The sequence below is a fragment of the Apis cerana genome, linkage group LG3, assembly GCF_029169275.1.
Source record: "Apis cerana isolate GH-2021 linkage group LG3, AcerK_1.0, whole genome shotgun sequence".
Classification (NCBI taxonomy): Eukaryota; Metazoa; Arthropoda; class Insecta; order Hymenoptera; family Apidae; genus Apis; species Apis cerana.
The window spans coordinates 3,565,997-3,586,445 of NC_083854.1; the positions used below are offsets into that span (position 1 = coordinate 3,565,997).

The 20,449-nt window shown below is 44.6% G+C and overlaps 1 protein-coding gene and 1 long non-coding RNA gene across 6 annotated transcripts in view; one reads left to right on the forward strand and one right to left on the reverse strand.

Annotated features, from left to right (window-relative positions):
• The window catches only part of LOC107997067 (ecdysone-induced protein 74EF), a 153,411-nt gene that overhangs the window by 7,611 nt on the left and 125,351 nt on the right, over positions 1–20,449 (reverse strand). For 3 of the 5 annotated variants that reach the window (XM_017055431.3, XM_062072266.1, XM_017055433.3), the window contains one exon: positions 19,594–19,833. In XM_017055431.3, coding sequence (XP_016910920.1) covers positions 19,594–19,833 — 240 coding nt within the window. The remainder of the gene's footprint in view (positions 1–19,593; positions 19,834–20,449) is intronic. The other 2 variants (XM_062072267.1, XM_062072268.1) reach the window with 1 other exon arrangement.
• On the forward strand, positions 672–20,318 carry LOC133665772 (uncharacterized). Its single transcript, XR_009829035.1, has 2 exons — positions 672–5,248; positions 16,505–20,318. It is a non-coding gene; the product is annotated as an uncharacterized LOC133665772 (long non-coding RNA).

Genomic DNA, 20,449 nt, shown 5'->3' on the forward strand with positions numbered 1-20,449 from the left:
TAGTAGAACACATGGACGCGATACACAAAGCGTGATGCAGGCTTAGAAACGGTGTGTGTATAGCGGTATACGAGAATGCATACGCGCGCGTATCAAAGAATACATCGAGAAGGAAAGGAAGATAAAGAGGAAGGAAGAAGGAAGAGAGAAGGAGGATAGGATAAAGATGGGGCTGGACACACGGAGAGTGTTGGTGGAGCGTGGTAGCGGTCGTAAGAGGAAGAGAAGGAGAGAGAGAGAGATGAAGGAGACAGAGAGAAAGAAGGCAACAGCAGTGGTTCAGCAGCGGGTGGTGGAGAAGTGGGTAGGAGGAGGAGGAAGAAGACGAGGAGGCGGAGGAGCGGGAGGTGGACGAGGAGGATGAGGTCGAGAGAAGGGGAGAGTTGACCTTCAGCTGCGCCGGGAAAGTCAGGCAGTCACTGACCGACAGACTAACTTAACTACTCTATCCTTCTCCTCCTTCTCTCTTCTCCACCTCCATTCGCGACTGGCTAGTCCGATGCACCGTGTGCCGTACACATCCACCGTGTCTCTTTTCACGTCCCATCTCCCTTCGACTCTTTCAGATATCTCTTTCGTTCTCCCTCCCTCTCTTTGTCTCGCCCCCGGATGGATTCGAGCCTTCCTCTTACTCCGTCGACGTCCTTCCTTTTCCACCTCGCTCAATCTGTCTCCGTTTCTCACGTTTCTTTCTGCATCTCCCTACTACTACCGCGTGTCTCGACATCGAGTTCTTCTCTCTCTCCTCTCTTCCCTGCTCCCGTTCCCTTTTCCTCTCTCTCTCTCTCTCTCCTTAGACCCAGACCCCCATCCCGGCCTATTATGTTACCCTACTGCCTCGGGATACTATCTTTAACCCCGAAACCCGTTCAAATTGCGAGCGGCTTTGCGCGCACGTGTATGAGCGCGCCACTCTCTGTACGTCGCTCTCTCTCTCTCGGCACCCGGAAAGGGAGGAAGGATGCAAATCTCACGGGGAATAATAGGAAACGATAGCTCTGAAAGCGTATGGAAGATGGAAACTCGATTTACAAATCCTTCGATTCTTCGCGTACGCATATATATATATATATTTATGGAAACGCGTGGACGATGGAATAAGAGAAGCAAAAGAAGAGCTAAGATCGGTTGGCTGAGAAGGGATGTCGAAAAGCGTCTCTTTCGTCGCGGGATCTTAGTCGAAGGACGTCGAGGTAAAAGTCTGCTCTTTGATCTTTCCACGCAAGAGGCAACGACGCGTCGAAAAAAATGCCTGTTCCCGCGCGTTCTCGATTGCAATAGACACCGTGGGCGGAACGCATTATTTCTCCGCCGTTTTCTATATTCCTCGAAACGAGTAGTCGGCCGAGTTGAGGGGGAGGAGGGGGATAATATCAGAAAACAGTTTCTGGCCTGTTCCTGACGAAAAGAACGAACAGATTCAGCCGCTTTTTCTACGCGTCCACCTTGGCTGCCTATAAAACGCACGTCAAACGTGTGGGCCTCGCGATCCTCTACCGATCTCTCCCACCACTGCGAAACCACTCTTTCCCCCTTCCTCGCTCCACCACCCTCTCTAATCCCGACTCACGAAACGGAAATACTTGGGAAAAATAGCACCGAGAACGTTGCGCTGAACGTGTTTTTCATCGCTGCATACGTATAATATATATAAAATAGAAAATATATTTTCGAAAATGTATACGAACGAGCATGTATATAGAATGTGACAGGGAATTTATCTCGTTGAAAATACTGATAGATTGATGATTTTTTTTTTCCTCGACGATCACATTAAGAGAAATCCTTCGAGACGTGAAATATGGAAACAGGCGCGTCTCTCTTCTCGTACACACGTCGAGGTGGATATATTTCTTCGAAGATCGAAGTATCGCGAGCGTGCATCGTTTGCAGGATACGTTTCTTCGCGAGTTCGTCGATCGTTCGATGAGATTCTTATTACTAGTTTCCTGCTGCACGTATCGCGGTGGCTGGCTCTTTGTAGCATCTCTCGGTATCCGGAAGCTTCGACGGCCAACAACAGGGTGCACCTACGTTCCCTCGCAGCCCATTATTCCGCTTGTACCGTGATCTGGATACTTCCGAAAGTACCACGAATAATAAAGAAAAAAAGGAAGAAAGTCTTACAATTCGATTACACGACCCCTCTGATTGCTGAATACTTGAAAGATCGGCGACCGGCGTTGCATCTAGGCTGCATTACAAATGCAAAGAGCGTGCAGTCGCGCGTTTGCATCTCCAGACTGGTCTAGCGCGAGTACTTAGCTACTTGGTAGTCATTAACTCCGTCGTCGGCAGACGCCGTACGACGGAACATCGGGAGAATAAAAAAAAGCATCGCATCGTTTCATCATCTTGAATAAACGTTGAATCTTGTCCATCCACTACTCTCCTGCTCAAAATCGAGGGGTTTCCTTTACCCGAAACAGGTACGAAGAGAGATTAAAAATTACGATCGAGAGGAATACAAAATTGCAACTCGAGCTAATCGACGTCGCGTTTAAACAATAATTATTGAGCGATTTATTATACTTTCGAGACACCCAATGTGAAGAAGTACACCGAGAGAAAGAGGCGTCTATATTCCCGGACCAATCCAACGCGTGTGCCTGCCTACGTCGCACGCATTCTTTTCGTTCGCCAGCGGACAGAGGTCAAGACGACGACGGCCGAATGGGAAGAATGCGTGACTCCTCTTCCGTCGTCGCGGACACGACGTGTGCGAGGTCAGTGACCATCGTGCGCGCACTCTCGGTGGGCGCAACTTCTTGCAAGCGAACGAAGAAAGAGAGAAGAGAGCGAGGGAGAGAGAGAGAGAGAACCTCCTCGAAGAGGAGAACCAACGGGAACAGCAGACACACGAGCAGCCACAGGGACGAGAGGGAAAGAGAGGGAGCGAGGAGAGGGAGGGAGAGAAGTTTTGTGGTGCAAAATACCCACGAGGATATTTAATGGTCGGCTGATACCGAATTTAGAGGCGGGAGGAAGGTAATGCCGCTGTCTTCTCGACCGGCAAAAGTGTCGGTCCGTATAAATTCCGACTGGAGACAGGGAGCCGTTGGAGAGCGTTGGCAGCTCCTCCAGCCAAGGGTACTGGAACTTCGACCCTTTGATTCCGTGCCTCTTAATTGAGATCCGAGCGTAACGAGCAAGCCGCGACCGGCTTGATTTATTTTCGGCCCGTATGCATATATTTTCGCGTAGCTATCGCGTTGGTTCCTCGAGCCTTTCCTCCACGTTCAGCATCAAGGTTGAAAGAAGGAATCTCGAGTAGTTTATTCCGGGAAGAAATTGTTGAAAGAATCGAGAGAGAGAGAGAGAGAGAGGTCTATAATACGCGAAAAATAGGCAAGTATTCTTCGAGATATTACGCAAGGAATTATCTGATAACGACATGGACGTTGACGGCGACATGCTCGTAATGTATGGCGATCGAGAAAGTAGGGATAGTGCATATTCTTGAAATACAGAAGGCGTTATCGCACGAAAGATAACCCAGACCGTAGAAAATTGCCAAAACTGTGCTTTTCCTCTCCTCCCCCACTCCCAAGTGTCGATAAAACGATCGGGCGAGATGATTTGGTTCAGTGGCATTGACACGGATCACATGGAAGGAGTGGTCTTATCAATCGGTATAATAATTACAATAATAAGATAACGATTGCAACGAGAATGTAAATAAGTTGATACTTCGCGCCTCGATCGATTCGTTTGTTTGCGTGTTTCGCGATATTACATAATCTGATAAAAAAGGGGGAAAAAGAAGAGAGGAGAAAAAAATTCGTGAAATTAGAGCGGACACGCATCCGGCGGAAACGGTGGGATTTGGACACGCACGATTTTCGCAGAATCGAATCGATGATGGAAAAAAAAAAAAAAAAAAAGGCGAAGATTTACGAGGAACGTAACAGCGTGGAATGGAAGCAGAGGAGGCTTGTCGGCATTGAAAGAGGCGACAACGGATCGCGTTCGATGCCACGAAGTGACGTATCTCGGCCAGTTGGATGGCAAGGCCGGGCTCGTGTAGCTTTCCGTTGTAATAATAAAACGGATGGGCGTTGTGCAGACCAATGGAGGAAAAGAAAAGATCTTGTTTAAAGGAGGGGGCGGAAAAAACACTCGTAACGAGGCAAAACTAAATAAAAGAAACGATAAGAGGGAGGAGTGGAGGGGAAGGGATTAAAAAGCAGATACGAGAAATAATAAAAATAATAATAAAAAGAGAGAGAGAGAGAAAAAAGAAAGGATGATCGCGTGACGCGAAGTTTCGTGCGCGTAGAACTACCGCGTTCCGTACTTGATGCCCGTTCACTTTCTCCGATAGTACTAGAAACAGCCCACCTCCTCTCCCCTTCCCGCATCTTCCTGTTCCTCCCCACCAGACCATATATATCCGCGGGTCTAGGCTAGCTCAGTAGGTCTAGGTCTAGGCTGGCTGCAACGTCGCGTGTGCGTGCAGTATGCACCGACGATGCAGCTGCGTGCATTCGCGCCAACGAGCGCCACGAATGAACGCGACAACCGGAGGAGAGGAGGCCATCGTCGGTATATTCGTCGTACTCGTTTGCTCTTGCCGTGTTCGTGCCCGCGCTCGTCTCTTGCAACACGGTGCGCATTATATTTAGACGCGGACGTGTGTGCGTGAATTCGCGTCCGAGAGACCCGCCTCGGTTGGACCAGCGCGTCCGTCGCCGTCTCTTTTTCGCTCTCCTCGCCTCTCTCTCTCTCTCTCTCTCCCCCCTCGCTTTCGCTTTCCCTCCGTCACACCCGTCTCTTTCCATTCCGAGTGTCGTTCTCCTTTCTCTACGCGCTGCTCTTCATCTCTCTCTCTGTCCGTATTTCTCTCTCCGTCCGTCTCTCGGCCCCGCTTTGTTTCTCCGCTGACTGGGACGAAGCGACGAGACAACGGGAAGGAGAGCCGGTCCTCGTGGAGCGGAGTGGAGCGGAGCGGAGCACCGGAAATGAATCATTTGAAATTGTCAATTTTCGAGCGTGGTTCATGCACGGTACGCGTGAGGAGCGTACACGTGCCTACGCATCATCCATGAGGTTGGCCCTCTATGCAGAGAAACTTAGAGAGAGAGAGAAAAGAGGGTGAAGGGTAAGGAGGAGAGGAGAGGAGGTGTTAACGATCGGGAGGCGGCGAGATCACAGAGAGATGTGTATTACCGAGGAAGTGCTTCAACACCCGCAGAAAAGATGGTCAAAAGGACGTTACGTCACACGGTACACGGATGCTGATCTGCCGGTATGAGAACCGACTTTTTCATCGCTCGCAATTCGTGCCACGTTGCGTAACCCCTTCTTCTTCTTTTCCTTCGATTAATCTCCTTTACCGCTCCTCTTCTCCCCGCCCGTCTCGATAACGTGATGTTTTTTTTCTCCATGTGCACGTCCATCAAATGATCTCGATAAAGAGGAGGCGAGCGAGGAGAAAAATCTCATTGGTCGATCTCACGGTATATCTTCACGGTTATATACATTATACTGCAAACATAGTTTTCCATTCGATCGTGAAATTGATATTCGCTCGATCGATTTTCTTATAAAAATTGATACAGCGTCTGTATAAATATAACGGTGACGCGTTACGTAAATGGCAATCGGTATTTTCCTGTGTTCGGTATGCACACAAATCACGATGTGGTATAGTATATGGTACGGACAGAGCTCCGTTCCAGAGAACAGTGTCGAAGGTCTGAGGCTCGAGATAACGAGAATCGAAGGAGGAAAATAAGACGGTTGACGGTTGAAAGCACGCGAGGTGAATCGATGAACGGAAGGAGTGGAAAGCAGGAGAGAAAAAAAAAAAAAAGAAAAGAAGGAACGGAGAGAAAGGGCACGCGGAAGAAAGCGTGTCGTACGCGAACGAAAGTGAATGTATATACTCGCGGGGATTTTATATTGCGCGTGCATACGTGCAAATATAACCGGCAAGTTCGCGATTCATGGGGAAGACTCGTCTTAGGAGGGAGCGAAAACAAAAACAGTTCCGTGTATAAGGAGGAAACGCGTGGGGAGGAGGAGGCGGGACGAGAAATAACGAGAACGCGCAATAACAAAATTACCGACGTGACTCAGCCAACGAGCCACGCACTGTAGAAAATTAAAAAAGAGAGAAAAATTACAGACAGCACGACGTGTGTACTACTACGTACTACGTAATACGTACGAGAGTACACGCTGTGTAAAATATACGATTTCCTAATTCTTTCTTTTAAGCAGAGTCCGAAAAGAAGGTGGAGGAACGTGGAAGAAATTCACTCGAAAAGACTTGCATTAAGGATCGAGAGAGCGAGTGCGAAAGGAGGAAGGACATTGTCGCGCGTAAAGGATGGTACGCCACGAGGAGAACGTACGACCAAATAACTCGAGACGCGAAGAAAGAAAGAGGCAGGTATAGGGAACCGTGGAGAGAAGAGCGCGCGAGAAGGACGGGGAAACGTAGTGACGTCGTTCGTGACGAGTGCAACGAGGAGCACGCTAGCCACGATGCATTCGTGGAAGAATGGAGTGCGAGTGGGACAGAGCGGTCACACGAATGCGGGGAGACGGAAGAAGAGGCCGACGACGACGAGAAGAGGAGGGGTGTAGTAACGTCGAGAAAGGATGCGGTGGTAGAGCGCGCGGAGTGTCGGAGAGGGTCAATGGAGGGAAAGAAAGAGAGGTGCAGAAAGGCAGAGGGAGGTCGCGCGGGCAGAGTGAAAGAGAGGGAGAGAGAAAGGAAAGACAGACGGGGTGAATTGCCGGCGACAAGGTCACCGTCTATACCTCGCTAAAACCGCCGATACGTGCCTTCGGCGTTATACTCGCGTGGTACTCTAGCTGCAGTTCTTTTCCCTCTTTCCCCTTTCCCCGCGATCCCTGCCCACCCCACCCCACCGCGCCTCTTCGCGCGTCTCCTTCTCTTCCACGCGAATCTTCCTTCTTCCTCTTTCCTCGATGCAGGCCTGTGTACCCATGTGGCATAACGCGCGTGTGTGTGTATGGCGCGCATGTGAGGGCGTGCGTGAGTTAGTATAATAGGAATAAGGAAAGTGATCCTCATGACGGACTATGCGGGGATTGGCCCGGAGCGCACGATGAAAATTCGATCGCGATCGTGACGAAATATATTTGCACACGGATGATTCGACGCGAGCGGCAAATGTTTTTGCTAACAATTAGCGCGCGATTCGAAGAAACGACGTTAGAGGAAAAACATGGATATTTTTTTTAGATTTTTAACAAAATGTCTACGATAATGATTTAACACGATATCTATCGAATCTCAGGCTAACGTTAACGTTTCTTTTCGTCGAGATAAGAAAATATAGGCAATATATCGAAACTGGGATAATTTGAAAAATTCGGACTTGAAATTGAATCGTCGCGTGTTATTAGGCGATCGAGAACGAGAACCGCATTCGGATTCCACGTAATTGTTGTCGGAAGAGGTCGAAAATATCCGCGAGACACGATGAACCGGGCGAAAGGTTAAGACGAACAAATCGGACGTGGGCACGATAGTGGTCTTCGAACCGGTGGTAGGGGAAAGGGGGAGGGTACACGAGGCCTTGAAGAGGCATCGTTTATTCGCCGCTCGCAAACGCTTCCCCCTGCCTCGCTTGTCTCATCCTTTGCTCCGATTAATTTTATCGTGGCAACATCATCGCAAATATTTTCCCCGCGGATTTGCCGACCAAAAGAGCTCGCGGGGAGCGCAGCTCCCTTCGGTTAATCGATTCAGCTCACCGTCTCGCCGATAAGCCGGATCAGCCAGTGATGACTTTTACACGCGAGATGGCAGGAAGAAAAAACGGGAGAAGACGAAGAAAAAGAGGGAGAAGTCTGTCCGGTTGAGAACCGTCTGGTGCAACAGCGCTATGCATTTTTGCCGGCGGCGGCGGCGGCGGCGGCGGCGGCGCTCTATACACATGCACTGACTCGTAGTAGAGTGTGTACGGACGCGTGTACGTGTGCGTGAGCGCGCCACACACCGCACCTACACGGTCGTGGACACCGACAAGTGCCACACACAGAGGAACTCGCTCTGATAATATGTACACTGCAAATATACAATACTACAATACATACGTCGGTAGGGGCAGAGACCCAGGAAGGACGCTCACTGCGAGGCTTGGCTGGCTGGCCGGCTGCCTGTTCGCCCGGCTGCCAGCCTCTGCCTATCTGTAAAACCCGTGTCTCGTTTCCTTCTCCTTCTTCCCTTACTCTTTCTTTCTTCCTTTCTTTTTTCCTCCCTATATCCGCTCCCCTCTTCGCCTCTTCCGCCATTCCCCCTTTCCACCTCCTTTTTTTTCCTCCTCTCCCGATTCTTCATCTCCTTCTTTGCCTACCAATGGAGGGAAGGGGGAGGGAGCGAAAATCGACGCGCAAAATATCGCGCTACTTCCGGACGTAACCATTTGCAAATTCACCAAGGGAATGGCGCGCGCCTTTTTTCGTATTCAGAAGCGGGAAACAGCGTTTACCGGGTGACACGCTGAGTTTTCGGACACGTATCCCGGTGACAACCTTTCGATTCTTCTCGTCACGCGGTCGGGAATTCTCTTTCCGGTTTCGTCTGCCTCGTTCAGTGACGTGTATTGCGGTATATATATATATATACAGAGCGAGTATCTTGATGAAAGTGAAACGTTGAATAACATACATCGCGTTTGCCCTTTCGTCGTTCGACATCATTTTGACCGAATAATTTTACTTTATTACTACAACACCTCTCTCTCTCCCCCCCTACGCCATATCATAATGAATGCCGAAGTTTCGAGCAGATTCATAAATATTCATCACAGTTGGCCATTTAAAAATATACTTATTGTTGACTGGGTGAATTTATAACGAAGTTCGTGTCACTTTCGATTATTCGAATTAATTTACATCGCGCGCGACTCACGAGCACGAAGATTCGAGACGAAATGGGGGAAAACGATCGTTGAAATAGAAGCTCGGATAAATAGACGAAAGAAGAAGACGCGGGAACGTGCGAGGCTCGCCGGTGTAATACTGCACGCGGTGTCGATTGCTTCTTTGAAAATCGTGTCGAATTCACACCGCGAAACGTTGTTTCCTGCTTTCGCGGCAGTTTTCTAAACCCCGCGTGCGGTGTCTCGGCCTACTATAAAATCCGACACCGTTTACGTTTCCGGAGCGGCCAAGAAGACATTAATCAGCACACCGGATCGCATCGTAGCCGTCACGTGCGACCGGTGTGAATGCACTTTAACATTTTCGCTTTTCATCGTTTCCCCCTCTCTTCGGCCCCCGATTTTCCTTGGGAGGAAAATTTCGCCTCGACCCCCTTTTATCAACGGAACGATCGTTCCAACGCGAAATATCGTTTCGTCGCGATTTATAATATTTCGATTCACGGTCGATCGAGCGCGAGGAATTTTCGCGAGGAATATATTCCGTTTTAAATTAAAGCGGCTCGCGCATGAGCCGGCCCAGTGTTATCTTTCACGGAAATATCGAGTTTCATCGCGAGGAGGTACAACAGCAGCAGCGCATGGAGCGCTATGTCGACGGAAAAGGCGATTCCCCGCTACTAGGCCAGGAAGTGGACTGGCGCACCCCTTCCTAGCCGACCTAGACCTACACCTAGACCTAGCCTAGCCTCAGTCGCGCCGCGCGTTTCGCTCCTTTTGTTTTTACTTGCCGTGCTTTGTTGCACCTGCTCGCTCCTTCCCAACGAGCGCGCTGTTGCTACTCATTCTCTCTCTCTCTCTCTTGCGCGCGCGTTTCTGCGAACTTTTCACTCTCTTCGCGGCGAGAAACGAGGTGAGCTCGGTTAAAGAAATCGTACGACGCACTTTCGCGTTCGAGTTAATGCGAGAGACCGGACAACGGGGTTTACAACATCGATAACACGGCGCTCGCTTTATGTTAATTCGCGTCTGGAATTTGTTTAGTTACCGTAACGGCTGTCCGCGTATTTTACGCGGCGAACGCAAGCTGAGCACATACTATCGCTCTCTCTCTTTCTCTCTCTCGTTCCTGTTGCCTCCGTCGTTTGTACGCGGTTATTGCGTGTCACACTTTTCGAAACTCGATTCGATTTTTAGAATGGAGTTTTAAATTGTATTTCATCGATTGGCCATTTACATGCATAATTGATTCCATTAGAATCTCTTTATTTTTATATTTTAATATATATTTTTTTCACGCAATTAAATTACCATCGTACGATAAAATGATAAACAGAAAAAAAATTAGAATTTCAAAGTATCCGTATCTATATTTATATCTCCGCTTTCGCGGCCAATTTTAAAATTTATCCTTCATAAATTGTGCATTCGTGACGTTACTACGTAACTGTTAACCCTGATGAAAATGCATTGCGACGATTGTTCCAACGCAATGTCGCGCGAAGAATCTTTTTTAAATATCTCTCTCTTGACACGAGACACGAGGAAGAGAGAGTGAAACGTGCATTGCACGGGCACACCTGCGCGGCACGCAGTCGAGATTGTTTGAAAACAAATCACAAACGCGACACGGTTATGCCGCACGGCGAATAAACGCGATTGAAGAGGGGCCTCGAAGCGAGGAGGATCGACCTGCGCGTCGAGGGAACCAAGAGTACCGTACGGATACACGACAGCGTATACACGTATATAACTATACGCCCCGCCTAGTCGACCTAGACCTAGACCCAGTCTATGCTCAGAATCCACTCTGCATCGTGTTTCGTTCCTTTATTTTTACTCGTTGCTATTCGCTGCTACGCGAGGCGTTACGTAACTACACGCACGACCCTTTCAGCGCACGGCTTTGGCCACCGTCTCTCTCTCTCTCTCTCTCTCTACTTTTTCTGCGATTTTTCTTCCCTCCTTCCTTCTTTTAATCCAACCGTCTTCCGCGATAATTTATAGCAACCGAAATATCGCGGGCCAATATTATTCGGATAATATTCCTCCCGATGTTCGTTAACCAAAGAGACGACGAAGACGAGGGAAATAGATAGATAGGTTTTCCAAGATTTTCTTTTCTTTTCGGATGAAACAAAGGTGGACCGATATTTCTATCGGCTCGTAATAAAAGAGTAGTAATTTTGTAAGTAGTTTTGTTTATCTCGACTTTATTTTCGCATCGTGCTGCAACGATAGTATATTTTCAGATTCGATTGTAATCGAGGTTTTCAATTGATTCGGAATATCTTCTTGTTTTCGTAAATCGAGATTTCGTGTCCACGGATAACTACTTATTCGATAAATTCGTTTTACGAATTATTCTCTTTGTTTATTCAATCGAAAGCGCTATATTAAAAAGATGTGCTTTACTTATTACGAAAGCTTTAAAAATCCTGAAAAAAAAAAGATTCGTAACGAAGAGATCTCAAATGTCACACGATTGTCTACAATCGATGATCGAAAATTCGAAAAAAGAGGAAAAAAAAGAAACGTTATTTTTCTTCAGTCAAGCGAATCGTTTATTCGACAAGCTTGTTATTCGACATCGATTGCCGCTGCGTTCTATTTTTTTCTTCGATTTCCACCTTAAAACCACCTCCGGCGTCCACGATTCGTCACTCTCCCCCACCCCTCCTCCTCCTCCTCCCTCCCTCCTCCTCGTCTTTTCTCTTCTCTCCAAACGCGTTCGAATTACGTCGGCTCGAGTCTGGCGATCTTTTTAAAAATATCCGGACGAGAGTACTTGATCTAGGGCAACCAGGACATCCTCGAACCGCGCTCGAACGGAACACGCGCGTTTCCGTGCACTTTTTCTTTTTTTTCCAAGGGGCTGCCAAAAAGCTCGAATCACATGACCGGTTCCGGGAAATTTGAGAGCTGCGTTCTTCTTCTCGGCCGAGAGACAAGCCGTTCTCTCTCTCTTTCCCTCCCTCCATTCCTCTTTCGATGAGAATAGGAAGGCGAGCAGAATTCAACGAATTAAAATGGTAATCGATTCCCATCCGATCTGGTTCATCGTGTTAATTAATATTTACGAATTCTAATAAAAGATCGGACGTCACCTTGACACGACGTTTTTTTTTTCGCGATTAAGGCTCGATGCGATATTATTGTAATTGCGACGGTGACTGCGTGCGATTTGGATGGTGGAATATTGCTAATGATATTGTAACGCACGCGATATTTTGTGGCCCTCTATTGGGGATATGATAAGCCGTTAAAAGCGGGAAATAGAGGGAAGGAAGGTTGATTGTTAAGAGGTGGAATAAAATTTTATTTTTAATTATCGTTTCGACGATTGCGTATTTTTCGCGTATCTTTTCGTGTGAAGGAATTCTTTGAGAAAGAAAATGACGGGCGAGTTATTACTCGACAAGCTGATACGTGTTGAAACGCAACGATATTTACACGGAAGTGTTTCCTTTTCTTTTTTCGATATATATATATATATCCAGCACGGAATTAAAAATTTTTTCGGAAAATATTATCCTTCACAATTCTCAATTGGCAATTATTTCTTAAATTATAAGATTTTCTTTCTTCTTCTGCGCGACTGATGCAACAGTTATAAACGTTTCTCATATACACTCATAGAAATATCCCACCTTTACACAGTCGCGTATCGATAAACGATCATTGACCTCCTCGATTCTGGTCGATCAAAGCCGCCTCTCGTACAGGAAAGTACCTACATTTGTCGCTTTGTTGATTACGTTTTTATATATATACTCCACTATACGCGCATCCATGTTAAAAATATTTTCGATGCTATACTCGAGTGCCATAATTCCAGTAGAGCCATTAAATAGAGCCATTAAAATCACGGTCGTCTCCTTTTTTCCTTTTTTTTTTTTTTTCAAATTTTTAATCGAGTCACGGTTAAAAAAATTAGCAGGTAGCTCGAAAGATGAATCGACTTTTTTTTCTTCTTTTTTTTTTTTATCAAAAGTGCTACTATATTTTTTTTTATCGCATGTAGTATTAATGCATTCAAATTACAGGTTTATAAAATCTCCCGATTGAAAATTGAATATCGTCTTGCGTTTTTGTTTCACAATTTCATTTTTACACGCGTCACAATTTTGCTTTATTATTCTTCTCGTTATCGCCGTTATTATTATTATTATTATTATCATCATATTTGATCTATCGATGCATTTTATAAGTAAATGTACGATCGCTTATCTTATGTAACAATACCTTAGCTTTACCTTGCTTGTGCAAAAGTCTCTCTACTCCATTTACATATTATTATACCTTATCAACAGCCTGATTAATAAAAAAAAAGAAAGTATATATTATTTCCGAGCGGAGAGGAAGCCGAATTAATCGGCAAATAAGAACAATTCAACGTACAAGAATCATTAAACTTAAGTTACCAGTTTCTCGAGTTTCATTTGAAATTAAATTTTCACGAGAAGGCAGATGGAAGGTTGGCTCTCGCAGCCGCTGCGCCGGCGAAAAAGGGTGGTTGGTTGATCGAGATTCGATCTCGAAGCCTTGTAACGGTTTACGAGGATTCGTCCTCACCGTAATTTAAAATGTGTGCCAACGTCGCGGTTGCCAGCTTGCGATTGACGCGCGAAAACTTTCGTTCCCGGCGTGCCCCAAGGGTCTTTCACACGCCAGCCCGCCAACCGAATCGCAGTTCGATGATGATCCATTCGAAAATAACCGGCCGATGCCTATTCTTCGCCGCGATCGTTCTATTCCGGTCCTCCCGTGGCGCCTACTGTAATACACCCCCCCTCTCATCGATCGTCCCTCATCGATCCGCCTGACGAGCTGCTGCTCGCTTTACTTTCACCTGTTCACCATAGAGGAAGAGGATCTTTTTAGCCCGGGCAGCTTAGACGAGAAACGATAGGCTGTTACTTTCGACGGGAAGCGGGCGCGCGCACCGTTTATTACAGCGTGGCTGAGAATCCCCAGGCTATTTCCGATGTTTATCTGGTACGCGTTGTTCTAGATAGAAGTGGCCGAAGAATCTGGTTTGGCAAAATCGCGGAAAAATCACGGACCACTTGGCAACTCGCGAGTATTCGTGGCGCACTGGGATCTAAGAATGCCGGGGGAAAACGGAACACTGGCAACACCTGTGAACGAGCCGAGATCGAGCTTTGAAATATTTTAATTATGAAAAGGAAAGTTAGATTTGGCTCGGCGTCGCGAGTGAAATTAACAAGGATCTATCTTGCCGAGACGATATTAACTACCGATACTCGTTAAATATTGGTTATTCGTTTATTTATCTACGCTCTAAATCTTGAATAACACTCGGGTTGTTGCATTTTTTGTATCAGGGTAAACGTTTCTACCAAGTTATTTTTCGAGAGGTTTTTCCAATCGGGTGCTTATCGACCACTTTATATACTCGAGTTATATAAAACAGGATACATAATACGAGGTGTAATGAAAAGTAAAATCATCGCGAAACGTGATGGAAATATCCAACTAATTCCATTTGACTCTCGAATCTCACTTTTTCAAAGCTCGTGTCCGAAGCTACTTACGTAACACGATACTTGAGCAATTTTTTAAATTACGAATCGTTAGACATCTCTCCACCTATAGCATTGCAAATAAATTTTTTCACCCAAAACACTTTGTCAATCAAAAAAGGAAACCTACGAATTTACCATACCTCCTCCCACCCCAGAATCCACGCGTGGAGAAAAGTCGATCCGGGCGTAACGCAATATCCCCGTAAATCGATCGGTCCTTCGGAGTCCTCTCCTCTTTGATCAAAGGTCCCCGGCCGCTCTTTTTAAAAGCAGCTTGAATTTTTCCTCGGCCGAGTACGCGTCCACCGCAATGGGAACACGACCGCCGCTGGTGGGGCGCCCCGCAAAGTTACCAAATCGCTATGGCGTAACATTTTGCTTATTCACGTTCGATTATACAATCCGGCACACTTTTACTCGGCCTCTGCCTCTCCCGAGAGCAGAGAGCCTCAAACCTGCGGCGTGTCACCGTATCGCCGATTCCCCCCTGCCAGATGTCCCTCCCTCGATTAAACAATTATGGCATACGATTTCGTCGATACGTACCGCTCAACGAATGCCACGGATACTTTTATCGGGCACAGATTTCTCCCTAACAAATGTAACACAATCATTTTATAACCCGAGACTTTCAGCTGCGCCGAGTTCCAATTAATGGAATCATTTTTTTGGAACGAGGGGAAGAGTTTCTTTTTCTTTTCTTAATATCCCAGTTGCCAATAGCATCTTGTAATCGAAGGACAGGTCGAAGTGAAAGGGAAAAATTAATTTCTGACCTCTAGTCGAGGAAAGTGCGAGCTATCGAGGATTCATCGTGTTCATTTTGAACTCGTTTAATGCAAAGGGTAAATACGAGCAAATGTTCATCGATCGAAAAAAAAGCTACTTTCCAACCGATCGAATAGTTAGAAGAGTTTCCAATCCGCGGGATGGAAACGGGGTTAAACGCGTTGCCACGGTTCGGCAACACTTTCAATCAGGGAAAGTCCGGCGTTGGACGTTTCCTACTATTACTATTACTACTACTACTACTGCTACTATTGGCTGCAGGTTGAAAATACAGGTGACGGAGAGGAGTTTCGATCAATGAGTGTACACTCGTGCAATAAAAAATGGTATACGGTAAAAAGAAAAAAAAATTCGGCATAATTAATAAAAATCAAAGCGGTCAGCTGGAGCGAAATTATAGCCGGCTCGACGAGCTTTCCATTTGCCGCTTCTTTTCGCGCAAAAGGCTCGCGGTGCAACCTTGGCTGCGATCCAATTCGAGCACGGCTGGTTGAAATCACGACGACGGGGCCAGGTGTGTGTACGGCGAAATCAGCTGTCGAACGCGATCGGAAAGAGGAGCGATTGCGCGATTACAATGCTGGACCCCTGGCTATCTTTTAATCGAGATTTTACAACTCTGCCCGATTCGAAAATCTCGAGGAACCGCAAGAGATTGCCGCAACGATCGAACAGCCGCTTGAATTTCCAACTTGGAAGTTCGTTTCGAGTCTTTCCAATTCGAATTTCACGATTTATAGACGCATCTTTGAAGAAAAATTCTTTGATTCTTGCACCAAGTAACTTTTGAAAATTTAATCGAGTTATATGTACATTAATTTCTATCGTGTTATTTTCGCGTAAAAATTTTATGTAATTAATTTCCGGACTGAGCTATCTAATCGTTGAATATATGGGATGGTTGGAGAAGGAATTAATTGAGCTACTATTTCCGAATGAATTGATTTGTTACAAAGAAAGTAATAAATCTGTGGTGGGACGAAAGTGTGTCGGAAATAGAGAAGATTATAATACAATAAAGGAAATGGATGATTGGGTAAAATGCAGCGATTGTGAGCGGTGGATACGCGAAAGTTGATAAAGTATGAAAATCGTTTGATTAATCGGAGCGGAAAAATTATAAAATAAAATAAGAATATATATATTGTTTCTCCACAAAGACCCATTTCCATATCCTACGTTTCAATGGACCCAAAATATATGTATCAACATTAATTTTTCAAAAAAGTACTACAATATTTCTCATATTACTGATTGTATCGCAATGATGAATGATTAATCAAAATGTAATGTATATCTTAGATCCATCCGTCCCGGAATCACCCCGATACTAGCATCACTAATGGCACACGATTTTCTCCAAGAAAGAAACGTGCACGCTCGAAAGGGAAATCGCGCGCGTTCCATTTAAAACGCGCGCGAGAAAATCGTTTGTGGCCGAGCGAGTGAGAGGAAAAAGGAAAACGGAGGAAGAAGAGATCGAGCCGATCCTATCGATGCGCGTGACGACGGCCAGGAAGCGAATCTGGGCCGTTGAATCAGGGAAAAGCAAGTGGGTCAAGAGAACGAATGGCTCGGCTGATGTCGGGCGTCGTTGCGACTTCTGCCGACGAGGATGACGAAGCCCGACGCCAGGTATCTTCGTGTAAACGGAGAATGTGTGCACGCACCACCTCCGCCTCTTTTCTATGCCTTTTCCCTCCTCCTCCTCCTCCTCCTCTTCCTCCCTTCCCTCAAGTTGGGTAGCTTTGGAACCGCTGCAAGGAGCTCGACACTCCTTTCACTTTGCATCTACCTGCCACGAGGAAGTCGCAGGAAGGTTCTATCTCTGTCCCTCATTTCGATAGACGTAGCAGACACGCTTCCTGCTGGCGTTCACCGGCGATGTGGTTACGTGGAAATCGAGCACGAGCTTGGTTTGACCGATATTTCTAGAGCGTCGCCGCTTTTAATTGGACCGCCTCGTTCTCGCCTCGAATTCGCCGCAAATCGCGGCTTGCCGTTTCGAATGGTGCCGGTCGGTTGTGCAGATCGAAGTGAAACTTGGTGGGTTTCGTGGGTAAGGTAGGGCAGAGAGAGAAGAGGGTTTGATAACGAAACACACGAAATTTCGAGAATTCTTCGAGAATCGAGAAAAGAAGCGAAAAAATTGTTGGAAATATGAAATAGCGAGTAGCATCAGAAAGATCGAATCGAATCCTTTGTCTCGATACGTAACTTACGAGTCGCGATTCGTAAACGAGGTAAAACGGAACGAGATCATTAAGAAAAGAAGTATATTTTCCCGTTATTTCTTTTAAACGAATTCATTTGCACTAGCAAACTTTATAGAGAAATATCAGAATCCATTTTATTTTATTTTACTTAAAGACGGTGACAACATAACCTTACTTTTTATCTTGGGCGGAATAGGAAGAAATCACAGGTTGAAAATGTTTGGAAAACAATGTTCTATCTTCGTGACACTCACCAAGTTGTACTTTTATCATCTATTCTTTTTTAGAGAAACTATTTTTATTCATTTTGATATATATATATATATATAATTGCACTGTCAAACTCTGCAGAAATATCAAGGAACGATCCATTCTTTTATTATTTTATTTGTTTTAGTTAAAGACGGTAACAACATAACCTTACTTTTTAAAAATTTTCTTATCTTATCTTACGTGGAAGAAAAGAAAAGAAAAGACAAACACAGTTTAAAATGTTTGAAAAACACTGCTCTACTTTCGCGACACTCACGAAGTTGCACTTCGACCATCTACCGACGCCTTTCGGAAATATCTCGAATCGCAATTCGATTATTCGATAGTTCTCGGAAGCTTCCACGATTCGATCGAGATCTCGTAATCCGTGTCGCGGTTTCGTTCGAATCGCCGCTTATACAGAACACGGGGCTTATAGGTCGTAGCAAGAACGATGACAGGCTCGCGCGGGGATTAAGGGGTATTTATCGGGATTCGTAATGCGGTCAAATCGGTAAAGAGCGCTCTGGTTGTTCGGCCAAAGCGTTACGAGCTATTTTCACGAAACTGCCGGAAATATCAACGAACAATTTAGATTGGAACGCTTTGCATTTCGACATTGATTTATTAAAAAGTTTATTTCCATATTATTCTATTTCTTTATTCTATTGTTATTATCGTATATATCGGATATTTGAGTGGCATTATTATACGCGTATTAGTAATAATTTTCTTCTCTAACTAGCGGCCAGAATCGATTCTTTCGAATTTATCGATTCTCCTGGATATCTTTGAGCGAAATTATTTATCGAGCGTAATTACCTAAGAGGTCGAGACACTTTCTTTCCTCGTCTGGATTAATCGATACCCGACGAGCCGAAATAAACCCGAGCCGTATCGTTATTGCGTCACGACTATCGAATCTCTCTTTCTCGATATCTTTCGCGAGATATATTGAAATTACTAATTTGGTTTTGCCTTCGATCGAAAATTCGCCAAAATTTTTAGTCGAATTTACAAGACAACGATAACGAGGTCAAAGAAATATTTCGTTACATTTTTTTTTTATCTTCATTTCCACGAAAAAAAGAGAGAAAAATCTTAATCGACAATTTTCATTTAAAATATTGTGATTATATGTACAGTATTTATCATAAATTTAAATTGCTATTACTTTTTAAAATATATTTTTCGTAACAAAGGTATTTTTCCATTAATATATTAATGATATTAATAAATTATCATCATTAATATTATTATTATTATTATTATTTTCCACAAGCATTGTACGTATAACACCGGATTTCCGGAATGCAACAATATCGATCGACATATTTCCATAAAATTTCATTTAAAATTTCAATTTCTCTTGAAACGTTATAATGTTGCAAACATTTGCAATTCCGGAATTGAAGAACTTTGCCGCGATGACTCTTGTGCAACAATCGCAATGTTTTTTAGATTTTAAAAAGCGTCACGACGAATTACAACAATATCGCCAATAATATTTCCCGATTAAAATTTCGGAATCGTTACGCATCGTTGATCGTTTATATATATTTTTGAATTATTAGAATGAAACGAACGCGAATGAAATAATTAATTTTTCCAAAAATATCTTTCCATCAATTGAAAGGGCCAGTGAAATTACGTAATTATATTTCTTTCAAGCGGTACGATTCTCTATTCTCGATGAAACTTACACAGTAACGTAAAATGAGGCACGTATCCGCTGGGCCTTTCAATTATGAAATAAGAGACATGGAAGGAATCTGGTATCCTTTTGATACGTCTGACAATTCCAGCACAATTGACAATATTATTGATCCCATGCGGGCTTCCCTTTCGAGGAAAGAATTATTTCGTTTTAACGAAATAAAAAAAAAAAAAAAGAAAAAAGGGAAAAGAAAAGAAGAAACTTACGTGTAGGAGGCTGACGATAATGCAAGTGTTGCAGACTCTGCGTTTGATGATGGTGATGATGATGGGGCGGTCCCATTGTGGGGCCCATCGTGTGGTTCCCATGTTGATGGTGAGGTGAGCTCCCTCTATGCGGATGGTACTGGGAGGGATGATGCTGATGAGGATGATAGGAGGGCGGCAGGAAGCCCGCCGTCGACGGATAAACACCAGGACTGTGACAGGCCGACCTGCCGAGCGCTGCTGTGAACAATCAATGAGAAAACTGCGTGTTATATTATTTGATTTGACAAATATTACTTCCTCATTTCCCTCCACTAATCCTATTTCAGATGAATTTTTCCCTTTACAAGTATAATATAAATATACTATATCGTAGTATTAGGAGATGTAGGAAAGTTTAAGTTTTATTTCACCACACTGTATTTTCACTTCAATTTCATCTGACTTAATTTGCTTTTGATTTAATAATTGAGTAACATTTTTGCACATCGATTCTTGCGTTTGCTTTCTTGGTTTCTTAGAATCGGTCTAAAGTTGAATATAATATTTTAATACAGTGATCCATTATAAAAATCTGATGCTACAAAAGTGATGATGGAATAAATCTGTGATAGTCATATGGCTCGAGACATATTGATGTCTTTTTTATGTCTCAATCAGGTTTATTAATTTGGAAAATATTCTAAATTTATATTAAATTTATAAAGATTCGTTTCTAAACCAAACCAAATGCTTTATCTTTAACCCTTGCAATTTCCAACAGGAATTAAAAAGACATACCTTATCTTATGATTCATAGAGAAATAAAGATAGAAACGATCGGTCTGACAGTTTGAAAATGTTCTCGTAATACGTT